This window comes from Neocloeon triangulifer, unplaced genomic scaffold, assembly GCF_031216515.1.
Source record: "Neocloeon triangulifer isolate White Clay Creek 2 clone unplaced genomic scaffold, ASM3121651v1 ptg000012l, whole genome shotgun sequence".
NCBI lineage: Eukaryota > Metazoa > Arthropoda > Insecta > Ephemeroptera > Baetidae > Neocloeon > Neocloeon triangulifer.
The window spans coordinates 1,233,517-1,248,972 of NW_026775554.1; the positions used below are offsets into that span (position 1 = coordinate 1,233,517).

Genomic DNA, 15,456 nt, shown 5'->3' on the forward strand with positions numbered 1-15,456 from the left:
CCCTGCAAAATCCAAAACTGGAAACAAAATAAAATACGATTTGCAGAAGAATATAAATTCCTGTTTAAGTGGAGCTTTTTGCAGCTTTGCATGGATATTGCTCACATGCATATTTCGCACACAATGCATCTAATAAAGCATCCGATCCCATTTATGAAATTGTCCTCCCGTGACACGAAGAGTCCTGCAGCAGTCGCGCAATAAACGAAGCAATAAAAGAGCGAGAGAGAAAAATTGCATCCGCGCGTGTGTCCCATGAATAAATAGAGCTCGTTGTGTGTGACTGTGCAGGTGCATTTCGCCGCCATTTATATCCCCGAAGCTGACAAGTAACGCAAATACATGAAGCTTCTCTCTTTGTTCGTGCAGGCATAAATATGTCGATAGAGAGTCTCGCAATCACACCCCGTCTCCTATTTACTGCATCTGATATGCACATCGAGGCATAATTTGCATTCTTGATGAGCCGCAAGCTTTTCTGCTACATAATCTTGAGCGCTCAAAGATACGAGGAGGAACTGCCGGCGGGGAAAATATCGTGGAAATTTTTGCAGAAGAGGCAGAAATGTTGCCGAAATCTCTTACAAGGCCCTTTTTAACTTTCAAGGAGTAATTTTATTTATAACCAAAAATGAAATTCATGTAATTTTGCTTATTCAAAGCTAAAACTTAATATTTTGAAAACAGGAATCCTAATATTAAAAGAATACAATGAAAGTTGGAAATTCGGACATTTTAATTTGTTTTTTTAGAATTGGTTTTCTCGCTCAGTTTTTGAATCCACATTAAAATTCTTTCAACGTTTGAATAAGAAAATTAAGGAATCTTGGAACGAGGAAAAAATTGAATTTTTAATCCAACAAAAAGGCGCCTTTTTAATGAGGAAAAAAATGAACCAGCTAATTGGAAAAATTCTACAAATATTTCAAAGACTTTTCAATAAAACGATCAAGCAATCCAAAAATAAATAAAATTAGAATTAATAAGGATCTGGAAAAATTTTTATAATATGAAAAATTCTGAGCTCTGGCAGACTTAAAATTTTATTTTTAGAAAATCAATGTAACAAAAGAATCACTTTCTCATAATCCTCTGATAATATAATTTTGCCAATTTGCGGTTTTGATCCATCGCGATTTGAAGAAAGCCTCATTGTGTCTCATAATTCCAAAAGCACTTCTTGTGCTCAGCGAGTTTCAAAATCCAGTTTAATGAATGCGATTTTCAGTCGCAGGGGCCAAAGTTGCTTTCTCTCTCTCTCTCGCATTCTCGTCGCCATTGAGATGCAAATTCGCTTGGTCCAACTTCTTTCGTGCGGTTTAATCTCTTTTGCACCGAAGCCGTGATGCATGAATTTAGCCACGCGCTTTTTAAGGTGGCTCTCGTCCGCAAACAATAATAATGGAGATGAGCGCGCGCCCATTGTTTTTGCAAAAGTTGGCGCATAAAGCAGCCGGGAAAGGGAAGCCACTTTTATTTCGCTGCAGACCGTTTGTTGTAATGTAAATTGGGCCATTATCTGGCCAGGCTTCGTTTTTGTGCCTGCTCGAATTTTTTACACATTTTACGCGCGCCCGCCGCCGCTGTCACAGGAAAATTTGTTGCTTTTCTTGGACATTACAAAGGAGGAAAAAAGGAGGAAGCGTGTAGAACATGAATATTTTATAAAATCGAAAAAAAAATGGAGAAAAAGTTTAGGAGTTGCATTTTTTCATATGAAGATTACTTTGAACTGTCAAAATAATCTGTGAATATTCAATTTTTGTTGTAATATTATCGAAGAGGGAAGAAAAATTATTTGATTATTTGGTTATTTCTTTCAAAAGGATAAGTTCACTGTCCACATACATCAATGTATAATTATTCAAATTAAATTAAAATTAGATTATGCAAGCGAGGATAACAATATTCCAAGAAATTAATCATTCTTTTGTTTTTTTATCATCATCATAATAATCAATTTGATAGTTTAATTCTTTTAAATAAAATATAAATTAATTAAAAAATACACAAATCTTACCTTTTTCGGATTTGATTATTGCTTGTTATATTTATAGATTTTTGCTTCACTGACTTTTGTTTTGTTTGTTGCAGTGGTGGGCGGTCTGAAGGACGTGCGCGTCATCTCTCCAGGAGGCGTACCTGTGGGCGAGTCGATCAAACTCGAGTGCCACTTCGACACCGAGGGAGACAAGCTGTACGCAGTCAAATGGTACAAGGGCAAAAAGGAGTTCTACCGATACCTGCCCAAGGACAATCCGCCGGGAAAGGTTTTTCCCTCGTCCGGAGTCAACGTCAACGTGAGTGCGATAATTGAGCCGATTGCTCGAGCCTAGCTGGGCTCACTTTCCTGCATGTCCACCCAATTAACTACACGTACGCCCTTTCACTTTGCTCTCGCTGGCAACTTTCGTCTCGCCTGATTAGACGCAGCTCGCCGACTGGAAATTCATCCGCCAGCGACGCATTTTCTTTGAGCCGAATCACTATTTCTGATGCCAACTCCGATTGCATTTATTATTCAATTAGTGCAGTAATAATTTTTGCCAGCGGCATTATTTTCTAAATATTTTAATTGCAATTCAATTTTTTATTATTTTTATCTTCAGCAACGCAAAATTGAAATTTAAAATTACAGCAGATGAATAGCAATCATGAATTGAGGTAATTTGAGTTTTTTTAGAATTAATTTAGCAAGAAAGCAAATTCTTCAACTCTGATCAGTATTTTGTCAGATTTGATTATAATAAATCAATTTGAGTGGAGAGAAATAGTATTTGAAGTTGTAGTTATGCAATCCGCTCAACCTCTGTGCTCAGCCGGCTGCTTAACTGAAATGAAACCGTCAAAATCCATTTTATTCTTCTCTCCCCAATTTTCGCAAAAGTTTGACCCACTTTTTTTAGCTTCCGTTTGCCGATACACATTACAAAAGAATCGTCTCACTCGAGGCTGATCCGCATATCTGCGCTGGAAAATAACTCAGGCCATTATCTGCGAAAGAGAATCTGTTCCTCTCTCTCCCTTCTGCACAGCCCGGCCGGGTTTTGGCCCCGAGGCTGCAGATTCTCACTCTTTCCGAGCCACTTGTTACAAACTTTTAAGTGGCTTCGATTTTTGCCCATTTTCGCCAGCGACGCAATTTATTCAAAGGACACGCTTTTGTACCTGGGCAAAATTGAGCCTCGGGACTAAAAATGGCGCCGCCGCGGCTACAATTTAATTACAACACTGGGCTTATAAATTATTATTTCGGAGAGAAGAAAGCCGCGTTTACATTTCTAGCCTGGAATGTCACAAACAGTCGCTCTGTGTGTTTGTTTTGTTGTTTTGTTGCGGAACTCGAGGCGCACAAAACTACATTTGCAATAACACATTTCGCGCCACTGCACACCAGCAGTACATTATGTACAGCCAGCGTGACCTGGCACCACTGCTTTAATCATTGCGGATGTACATGCTGGTGTGTGTGTGTGTGTGTGTGTTTGCCATTCTTTTGTCCTACGAATCAAACAGGCACGTAAAGCACAGTTTATCGTTGTTTTTATTAAAGAAAAGAAAAATGTAGCTAAGACGTGGCGATGTTGATTGGTAATGGCGACAAATCAAAAATCAATACGAAACGGTTTGTTCAAAAAAGAAAACATTTGAAGTGATAAAGATTCGTTTATACAATGCTGAGTTTACTCATGGAACAAAAACTTATGTTTAAGGAGAGCCGGATTAATTTTGATGCTAATTTTCTCTAAATTTGTTTCGATGTCAGTTGAAACGAGAAATTTAAGTCATTTGGAGAACTGAATTTTTGAAATTCAACATTGTTTCTTATGAGAATTTTCTAAAATAACTTTTTCTACAAATTGGCCAGACCAAAATTAATATAACTTTCACCAAATCTAGTTCATATCATTCCAATTAAAATGGAAAAATAAAAGATATGAACGGTCGACAAAATACTTTACATTGATCGTATTGAAATATTTTAATTTTAGTTTAATAAATATATCTGAATTCTATTTAAAGCTAAACTTTTTCAGTTTTGGTGCATGAAACTGAATTGTCAACTTCCATCAAAAAGTAAATCGAATTAAAAAATATTCAATTTCTGTAAATTATAAAGAAATAATTGTGTTTTACAAAACAGGAATTTTGAGAACAAACAATATTTTGAACAGTTAATTGCTCGGACGAAAATAGCCGTGGTTTTTCCAAGAACTTTTGTTGAGCGCAATTTGCAAAGTCGGGCAGTGTGGTGCGGTCGGTGTGTCGCCTCAGTCGCAACTCGAGCCCTGCGGCCACTAATTCCTGGGAGCGGCTGCTCGCATTTCAGTGGGGGCGTGTTCTGCGTCGGCGTGTCTCTCTCTCGCATTTAATGAGATTGAATATCGGCTCAAATTCCAGCGTGAATCCGCAACATCAAAGTAATAGGGTAGCAACAACAAGAAGAAGAAGTGTCATTTAAGTTTTGCTCATTACAAATTTGCCCTCCGCACAGTTGCGCTCTATCAATACCACGCTCACTCACACACACACACATGGCCTAAAAACTTCTTGCGCCATCAACCCGTCGCAACTTGGCTCAATCTTTCGCTCTCTATCGTCGCAGAGTAAACAACCTTTTGAGTGACGCAGACGCAACCCTTTCACCTGAAACAGCCAACTTTCCCGCTGCGTTTCAAGTGCTCAAACTTTCACCCCGCGTGATGTGTGTGTGTGTGTGACTAAGAGCTCCCCGGATTTCAAGGACGCAGCTCCGCCACCACCGTCGCTATTTTAAGTTTGAAATTTGCATAATGCCACAAGCCTACCGCGTATATTATTTAAATAATAGAGACATATTAAGCTAAAAAGATTAAACTTTGTATTAATCATAAATTGAGAAATTAATCAAATCGTTGCGCGAACAACTTTAAAATCTAGGAAAATATCTTTAAAATTTGTTGAAAAAGGAGGCTCAACACTTGATTTGACGACACAATTGCTGAGTTTATTTGCTCCGACCTTTTTTAAAGCTGAACCTTGTATTAATCAAAAATTGAGAAAACTATTGTCAAATAGTTGCGCGGACCACTTTAAAATCTAGGAAATTATCTTTATAATTAAATGAAAAAGGAGACTCAACACTCAATCCCTGTTAGTTTAAATCTTATTCGCCGCAAATAGCAGTTGATTCACTTTTTCAAAAGGGTGCAACTTTTTTCACCAGGTTTGAAATTCATGAAATAAAAATAAATACAAATGTGTCTATTCCTTTGGTTGCAAATTATGCATCACAGAGACAATCAACGCTTAAATGGAAATGCATCGATCATAATTTACAGGCGATTACATTTCTAATTGATTAAGAGAAGAAAAGTATTTTAAAATTAGACAATTTAATTCATCTTGAACAAATAATAATTGTGCGTTTTGTCCTTTTGTGTTGCAGCTGACGATGTCCGGACTGAACCGGGTGGTGATAATGGACGCGCACTTTGGGCTGAGCGACAAGTACAGGTGCGAGGTTTCCGTGGAGGCGCCGTCGTTCGACACCGCGCTCGTCATGGCCCCCGTTTACGTAGTCGGTGAGTAGAGCTTATTCGCCAGACACATTCATTAAAAGCGTGCGGCGGCGAGAAAAGTAGGAGGAAGCAACAAAACCAATTTGAGCGACGGCCTGAGAAAACGCAGCAGCCCGCGCCGGTGATTAATCAATTTCCATTTTTCAAGCGCGCTCCACGGAGGGCGCTAATTAAAACGAGATAAATTAGCGAAAGAAGAAGAAGACGGGGACAAAGCGCGCACACTCGGCCTAATTAAAATTTTGTCGTAGCTGATTTATGCCACTCGCGCGCAAATTAATTCCAACAAGATCTTATATTTTTTCCTCTCCGCGAGACTGGCCGAGGCTTATTTGATATTCCGCTCGGAATGTTATTTGTCATCAAAGGGGAAGGAAACCATTAATTTTCAAACCGCTTTTGCAGCTCTGACAGCGTCTCTTATTTTCGCCCCGCGCCTGCTTACATGTGGAAAAATGAGAAAGAGTCACGTTCCGGTTGGCATTCAGGCCTCATTCCGCACCGGCCGAGATTGAGCGATTCGTTTTCAACGCTCACTCTTGCAATTCAATTGCTTTTTAACACTCGATTGGAAATTCTTTCCAAAATCAAAATGCGAGAAATGGCAAGAAATGAAGTTTAAATCGTTTTTTATCCTGCATCATGAAAATGCTCATTCTAGTTTGTTGTTTTCAAATAAAATTAATGTAAATTGAAGTTCAAGCTGCATTAAAATGACAACCACGCAATTATTAATTTTTATAATTTTTGACAATTAAAGGAAATTATGATAACATTCGTAAGTCTCTTTCAACTAAGATAATTTGGCTTCAAAAATAGTTTCATTGATTAAGTGTTTCAATAATTTGTTGTTTAAATACGTTCGATTTCGATCGCTTCAAATTCTAACAATAAACCTTGAAAATGTTAAAGTAGCGCGCACTTGAGAGAGTTGAACCATTTGCGGGAAATTTCTGTGCACTCGGAAACGGATACATTTTGACTGCTTGAAAGCTCTTGGCGAGAACAAAGTGGCATTAAATTCTGCCGGCGCGTTATTCAAGACTGAGTCTCGCACTGAGAAATTAGAAAGACGTGTATGGCTTTGGGCTGCTGCAGAACTCGCGGAATTTCACCAACCTTGCGGGCATACATTTTATTGAGTGCTGCTTTCGGGGGTGCAGGGAGGGGGTGCGGAGGATTCTCTCCGCAATTTATATCGCGTAAGCCGCACTCGCTGTAAACAAAGTCGGCGCATTAGGCCGGTTTCGTTCTAGGCCAACAAGAGTCGAGTCGCCTAGACGCCCATTAATCCTCGTGCCATCAAACTAACTTATTGCACCCCGGTTACGCACGTGCCAAAGCGCAATTCCCCGTACGCACCCCCTTCTCACCCTCGCCGCGATCACCAAAGTTCATCCGCAAATCCCAGAAATTCCGCTCAAAATCCCTTTGCATGAAATCAGAGCAACAAATCCATTTAAATCCAAATTTTTTTTAAATAAACCATTGAAATTAGATTTTGATTTTAAATCAATCAAGAAAAAATAACAGTTTTAAAGACGTTTAATTTACATCTTTCAATAATTATATTTTTTTTTTACACTTGAAGTTAATTTTTAAATTATGTCATTATGGTGTTTGGTTCTAATATAGTTTTCATTAAAATTCTTATCAATCATGAGTTTTTAATTCTGTACTTTAAAAATTCTAGAAAATTTAATTAAATTATTAATTTTTTGTTTTAATTAAGAGGATTTTAGAATTTTCAGCCCCAATTAATGTAAAAAGCTTTTCTATCTTTTGCAAATTAATCAAAAGCGTTTTAAATTTGAAGCCTATTAACAGCTTTTTGTTCTCTGCAGCTAATTAAGCTACACATGTTTTTGTCCGTTTTCCCTTTTCCCGGCAAAAGCGAATTAAAACTTTTCCCTTGGCTCAGTTCGGGCGAAAAGGTTGATTGTGTTCTCTCTTGTGCACGCCAAAAGCAGCAGCCCGGTCCGATATCGAATGAATCACAATTAAGGCTCGAGTTACAATTAGGCTGGCCCGAAGCGAGTGACGCTTGATTTGCCTCTCTCTCTCTCATATCCGCCCTTTATACGGCTCAGTCTTCATTAGAATTTTAGCAGAGCTTGAGAAAATCCCATCCGACACACACGGCCAGCTATTGATTCATTACCAATTTAAAAAGTTCCCTCTTTCTCTGCGACTTTACTTTTGTTACAAATGCTGATGGCTGCGTTTTAGTGCTTCCGAATGATTAAAGCTACTGCGACTCTGATTATTTACTCCCGCCGTCTATTTTTAGACCTACGACAAGGACAATTCAAATCAATAATATTCCTTCCTGGTTTGATTAAAACTTGGAAAAATGATCATTTTCTCTCCGCAGAAAGAGAGATCTGTGTGATCAAAGGCGTAGAGCAATATTCCAATCTGTAAATACCTTTTCAATGGTGGATTTTCTTGTAATATAGAAAAACTAGAAAAAGGCATTCACGTTTTTCACTTGAAAGGAAAATGATTATTTTCCGAGATCTTTGCTAGTTTTTACATTGAAAATTAAGTATTTTTGTATATCAGAAATTTATTTTTCATTTTAAAACAGACCGAATTTAATTTAATGTAATGAATACTATGAAATCAATCTTAGTTGTAAAAATTATAAATCAATAATAAATGACAATTTAAAGCAATTAAAGTAATTTCTAAATTTAAATCAAAGTGAAGTTGCAACGCGTACATGAAATTAATTTCTGCTTCCACTACAGACGTTTGAAAATTTGCGGCGACGCTTGATCATGACGTGGCTGGCTGTTGATAACCTCGATCTTCTCAAGCCCACACACGAGAGATGCGAAACCCCAAATTTCCGCGTCAGGGATAATCCGTCTCCGGCAATCCGCCCGAGGAGCACAAAAGGCCAAACATCGCAGGTCGTGTATCGAGTTTACGCAGCCTTGGCTCATCTCCGTGCCCAAACACACTCAACCCTTTCCTTCAACAATATGCGGCTATGATTTGCCTATAAAAATATACACCCAAATCCGGCACTGCACGCTCGAGAACCGATGTTTGCGCGGAGGCGACACACATTTTCATTCGCCGCAAGAAATGAATTTATTTATATTCTCGATACGCGCTCCATGCCGAACACGTTTGCTTCGGATTTTATATATGTATGTGAGGATGGCAAAGTGCGCACAATGCAACCCGCACTTCTTATTCGCGTCCTGCACCACTGGAATTCGGCGTCCTTTGTGCGCCCCTTCGTCTAGTGGTGTATGTACTGCGTGTAGACCTACAAATCCATACACACACGCCCACTTTTGTCAAATCCTGTCTGCAAAGTTCCCTCTCGTGCACACAAAACACCTCTATTTGTATTTGTATTGACGCAAGGCGCTGGAAAATATTGCTCTAGAGGCAAAAAAATGATATTTTTGCGAAAAATAAAATTTGAATCTATGTTGCAGGCAAAAAGGTCAGGCATGGAAAAAAGAGGGAGAGTTTTATGATTTCTTTAAAAAATCTTGCCATTATTTTTAAGGAATAAAATGTTGACTGCAACCCGCACAGCACAAAAATTTGTTAAATTTTAATCAATATAAATAGAAGATTCAAGCATTGTAATCATTTCAGAACATAAAATCTAAGATTTAAAATTCAAAGTAGAATTAACTATTTGTTTCAACTGCTGGCTGCGCAGGTCAGGAGTAATCTATTTACAAACAAAAAACTTGATGAAGTTATATTCCACTGGAATGGCCCAAAGAAAATTCTCCCTGAACTGTTTGCGACTTCTCAATCAAAAAAATTATCTAGGAAGATAAAAATTATTGAGAAATCTTTGTTGAAATTGACAACAGCGGAAAATGCCTGGAGCGAGAAGAATCTCGTTTGAGAGAAAGCAAAGGACCGTTTTTGCCCCGCAGCGCGTTTGTTTTCTTTGCGAACGGTTTCATCCTGGCGTAGGTTGTGGAGAGGAAATTCATCTGACGTTGCGCGTGGGCTCCTTTTAGTCCTTCGTCCTTTCCGCACCAGCTTATTTAAGCATAAAATTCTAAGCTGATTGTTGAGAGAAGTATGCAAAAATATTGAATTGCAAATGAAGCTCTAAGGAAGCATTAAACGTAGACAAAAATTTATATAAATTCACGGTAAGTTAAAATAACATATTTACAATAACAACTTTCTTTTCTTGAATCTAAAAATACCCTGTGATTAATTAGTTTGATAATTTTTGTGCACCTTTCCAAAGTCTTCCCAAAGTCTTGGTGGAACTTGCGGCCTTGCTGGATAATGACGCAGAAATGGCCGCCAATGGCATATTTACAGTTTGCGGCCGCCCAAATTGAGTTGGCAAACTCGGGGAATAAAATTTTATTGTCCGCCAAACGCGTTTCTCGGGGACGCGACTGTTGCACCCCCTCGTGTGTAACTTAATTTGGAGAATCACGGCCGCGCTAAATTTTAATAAGATCTGCGGCCTTTTATTGAGCCAATTTCGGCGACTCTCGGCGGCGCGTCGATCTCGCGGTAATGAGATTTTGAAGAGCACCCAGTAATCATCTTTCTCAAGAGAGAGACGCGCGCAAAATTGAGGTTAAGTGCGATTGATCTGCAAAAATGGCGGCCGAAAAAAAATAGGTTTTGAGGCGACGGTGAAATATGGCCTCAAGTTTTCGGGCGTATCACTTATTGACTACTTTCAAACGAGTTTGATTTTTCCAGAGGCAGCTGCTGCGATTCTCCTTCTTTTCCAGTAACGCATGGAAATTGTGCGAGCTGAATGCGTGATTCATGGGTGGAGCTGGGGAGGGAGAGAAAAAAGTAGCCTGGGCTGAATGCAAAAAAGCTGCGGCGATTGATAAGCGGTTAAAGTGAAAATCTGTGTATGTTTGCCCGCGACTCGAGAACAAAACTTCTTCCCTTCCATTCGTGTTTCTCGCGCCGAAATAAGGAGAGAGAGTTTAAACTTTCATTTCGCCAACTGAATTGAATATTTAACAGCCACTTACGCAGAAACGCGTCTAAAAGCTTTTTATCAGCGGTGGCGGAGTTATTCATTCGAATCTCTATTTATTTGTGCTATTTTCAAAATCTCTTAAAAAAATTTCTGGCTATTTATTTCATCAAAGGGGATTCAAATCAGATTTCTTGCACTAGCCGAGAAAAGAACCGGTTTTATTTATTTATTTTTCTTTCAAGGTTGGCTTAAAAATGATTATTTCATCAAAGTTTCACATTTTTATAGTAACGTGATAAAAAAAATTGAGAAATATCAAAAATTTGTATAAAATGTAACTAAATTGGCTTAAATGAAAGCTTTTTCAAAGCAATTTACGTTGATGAAAGAAATTTTGCATTAATTCTGATAATAATTTTCTCTATTTAATTTTATTTTCTATTTTTTCATAGTTCATTAATTTAAATGATTTTTTTTTAACCCAAAAAAACTTCCTTTATCAACCAAAGTAGGCAATTTCTTGTTACTTGGAAAATAAAATTTGTATTGCTAAAAAAAGTGATTCCTCTGAAGTCGATATCAATCACAGGAAAACTGATCTAATTTTGCACAGAGTGCAATCAATTGAAAAGAGAGGCCTGTACACGGTTGAATACACTTTTGTTTTGCGAACAAAACGAATCTCGTGAATGAGCAGGAAACAAAATGTGCGCCCTCGTCTTGTCTTCCTGCAGCAACAAAACCGCTAATTGGTGTTCATTTATAATTGGCCAGTGCGCGAGGAAGTGAATTTTTCAATTTGTCTTCTCCGTTTCCTGCGCGACGAGGAAATACTAATTAATGTGACGAGCAGAGTGCAATCGTCACATTGTATTCTTATTCATTGTTTGCAACTGCGATCGATGTTCAAAATTTGAAGTAAAATTCAATAAATCTTTTCCGAAATAATTGGCTTTAATGCAAGATTTCAAAAACAAAAACTTCAATTATTTATTTAGAGAATTCCATTGAAAAAGTTTAACAAAAATGTAAATGAAAACTTTTGCTTTTAATAATTATTTAATTAAAATGCAATAAATCAATCATTTAGAAAAATTCCATTGAAAATAATTTATAAATATGTGTTAAAAAGTAAACATATTAACCTTTTTTTTAAATGCTTAAATATATTTAAAAAAAAAAATCAGAAAACCTAATACTGAAAATAAAAACTAATGAAAAATTAATAATTCAACGCTGAATTTTGAACTATTTAGATAAATAAGTCTTGCGAGATTAAACTTTTGTAAATCCTTGCATTCATTTATCAAATTTGTGGCTTTAAAGATAACCCGAAAGATTTGAAGTTGCAAGACATTTTTAACAATCAAGTGGCGATATAAAAGCTGCAAGTTTGGTGAACGAGTGTGTGTGTCTTGTGCCGCGGCGAGATTTCTTCTTCTTCCTCGAGCATCATTAGCATGGCTCGGCAGTTAGACACGGGCTGGCTGTGAAGTCGGCATGATAAAGTGGCGGACACGGCGAAAGAGAAAGAACAGGCGCGCAGCAAAAAGGGGCGCGCGGCCATATTTTATATCAACTTCTCTGTATTCCATCCTGGCCTGCCTCTTGACTAACTCGGATAATAAAGAAAATGTAATGTGTGTCGTCGCGCCGAAACTTTGTGCGGTTCCTTTTTGTCTCTCCTTTTCCACTCTCACGTGTACGCAGAAATTACTTTGGCGGCCTCAATTGAATCTCATCTGCGTTTAATGTGCCGATGCCGCGAGCAGAGGAGCAGGCAATTAGCGAAATTGTTCACTCGCTGTGAAAAAGCAGCGTCTGCTTGACTCAATTAGCGACTCTCTCCGTTTTCTTTTGATGAATTTGCGCTGCTCTTTTTCCACCCTCAACTATCTGGCGTCAACACAAACAAAGATATTATCGATTCTCCAGACTAAAAAAAAAAAATATAACGAGAAAAATTGTATGAAAAGTCTGAAATATATCAAAGAGGCTTACTTGATTAATTTAATAAATGTTGGATTCAAACGTCATAAATCAATAATTTAAAACGAGAAAAGGGAATAATTTCTACAAATTTAATAATTTTAACCTTTTACAACCCTTTTCATATTATCCACGGTGAAATTAAATCTTAATTTTCTATCAATGTAATTTTTTTTTTGTCGCCTGACGGTTTGATTTTTCCATCCTAATTGGGGTGATATGAACGCGATTTGGTGAAATTTCTATCAATTTTGGTCAAGCCTAGTATACTATAAAAATTCCCATAAGAATCAATGTTAAATTTAAAAAATTCAGTTTTGGCAGACTTAATTTTTAAGTTTTCTTTGAACTGACATTATACAAACCAATGGGAGAGAAATGAAGATCAATGTTTGATTGGCCGTTTTTATGAAAAAGCATCTCGTAAATGCTGAAAAACATATAAAAACAATCATAAAACTAAAAATAATTAATTAATTTAAAGTAGAAAAGTTTAAGTTTTCAAACTTATTGAACAAAAATTATATGTAAACGTATAATTTAAGTAAATAAAATATGATAAGGAACACAAAAAAGATAATGAGTTATAGAAATTTAGAACTTTGATAGAATTTAAAAGGGTGTAATCGGCATAGAATCTCTTGAGAATGCATTTTCTTAGCTCAAATTAAAAGGTCGATCGACTATAATTTTCACGATATGCACGTTTACCAGCGAATTTAGAGGATTCTGGCAAACGAAAGCTTACTTTTGCCTATCTAATGAAGTGTGTAACTAACGCAAGAGCCGATCAAATCGAACCAATTTAACGTAGAATTAAGTGCAAGGAAAAATCACTTCCATTTCCGACTCTCAGCAAGAGTAATCTTGCCCTGCTCTCTCTTCTAAATCGAGTTCCAGGGCCTGAAGAAGGTAGAGTTTGACTTGACCAACTACAAGAATTAATGCTTGAAAACTAAAAAGTTTTCACAAACTTTACGAGCAATCTCGTGTGTCGGGATTCAAACGTGCCGTCGGAAGTATAAAAACTTTTTGAGATATACATACTCGAGACGGAGCGATAAAGTAAAAGGAAATAAAAAAATTCACTCGCAATAAACGTCAAATAAAAATAACCACTTTAATCAAGATGCGGCAAATAGCTAAATGAGTAAATAAAGGAGGAAAAAAAGAAGAGTGAGCGAGCGGCCTCTGATTGCTCCATTGTCATGTGTCACAAATACATCCCCTGGCCTGACATCGCCGAGATAAATAAGAGAAAAAGCCGTCAAAAGGAGAGGCTTTTCTTCGCGCCGTCCCTCGTCGCCGGCTTTGTTTTGCCAACTTTTTTAATTTACTTCTCGGGGGGAAGATGACGGCGGTGATGTCGTTTAGTGTCACCTTTGCGGACGGAAACGTGCCGTAAATACATACAAAGGGCGGGCCAAACTTCTTCTTCTCCTCCACTCGGTCAATTAAGCGACCATTTTTGTTTTTCTCGTGAAACAAAAATCAAGCGTCTCATTTATCACCGCTCGGCTGATTGGATTGTTTTCGGTTCACCTGCGTTTGCAACCGACGCGCGCGTTCAATTCATTCAAAGATGCGCGCTGACGTGACCTGCCGAGAGGTGGTTGCAAAACAACTCCTCGCGACCTGTGTAATTACTCGTCTGATTGCAATCTGCTGGGCTACGTGTGCGGCTCAAGCTTCCTTTGTCAGACGCACACGTGCATACAAAGGGATCGACAGCAGCACATTTCAATGGAATTGCATATACACGCTCTCAAGTGTGTGCCAGAAACAACGTTTCGCAAGCAAAATGAATGGCTTTTGTGCTCAATGCAATGATTACAATTTATAATTGTTCATTAAAACTCTAGCAACTGTTGAAAACTTTTGGCACTTGGAATAATTAACCATTTCAATTCATTTTAAATGTGTTCAAAATATGCCATTTTTAATCTCAAATAAAAATTACCGTTATAAAAGTTGAGAATGAATGTTCATGTTTTAAAAAAAGCCGAAAAAACGTGGCTTTTTGCATTTTGCTTGTTTCCAAGAAAATTAAGCTAATTTTTTTAGCACTTTTGAGAAGAGACAAATTAGAACTCATAATTGTCATAGTCCAATTAGGACTGTACAACGATAGAAGGTTAAAATTCTAATTGATTTGTGTCATTATTGGAATTGCATTGAAAATTACGGAAAATTAATCATAGCTGTCAAATTCCAATATTGCAGACGGAGATAAATAATGGATTAAGAAATTAATTACGATTTTATTAATATTTAAAAAAATCCCTATTGAAGAGTTTTGATGCATCCTTTTCAAAAAATATTGAAATCCACTTTAAAATAGCAAAAAAATAAAGCCCGTCCTTACTATTTGTCTTGGCTTTCATCAGTCCAAAACTTGGATCTCATTTTGAATGATTAAATTCCTCATCGTCATCTCCTTTTCTTAAAAGCCAAAAGTAATTTGGAAGGAATTGCGTTGCTTTGAGCAGACCGTGTGCGTGTCGCTCTCTGTCTCAATAATTAAGTTTCTCGCAAAGATAAAATTGCGAACCCACCGGCAGTGCCAAAAGATGAAAAAGCGTGACATTAAAACGAGCTCTTGTGCTCTTCCTTAACTGCTCGATGCGAGCGCAGAAGTTTCCAGGTTCTGTTATCGCAGAAATAAAAATGGGCCCGGTTATGGGAAACATAAAAATATGACCCCGAATAGCACTGGTTGTTGGTTGGTGTATTTGCCCTCGGCCAGCAACAAGAAGCGCACTTTTGATTTATTTATTTTCGGCAGAGTTTTTTTTATTCGCTGCCAGTCATAAAAGTTAGCAGGGCCCGACAGCAAATTACTGCTGCAGCAAAAAAATTTATTATTTATATATGTATAAAGTTTGGCGCTAATAAATTCTGTTTTGTGCCACTTGGAATTTTTTTTCTGTTTACGAAAATCCGTTTCGAGAGAGC

The 15,456-nt window shown here is 37.5% G+C and overlaps 1 protein-coding gene across 1 annotated transcript in view; it reads left to right on the forward strand.

Annotated features, from left to right (window-relative positions):
* The window catches only part of LOC132196516 (uncharacterized), a 105,330-nt gene that overhangs the window by 73,168 nt on the left and 16,706 nt on the right, over positions 1 to 15,456 (forward strand). The window contains exons 2-3 of the mRNA XM_059619232.1: positions 2,095 to 2,300; positions 5,429 to 5,564. Of these exons, the coding sequence (XP_059475215.1) occupies positions 2,095 to 2,300; positions 5,429 to 5,564 (342 nt within the window). The remainder of the gene's footprint in view (positions 1 to 2,094; positions 2,301 to 5,428; positions 5,565 to 15,456) is intronic.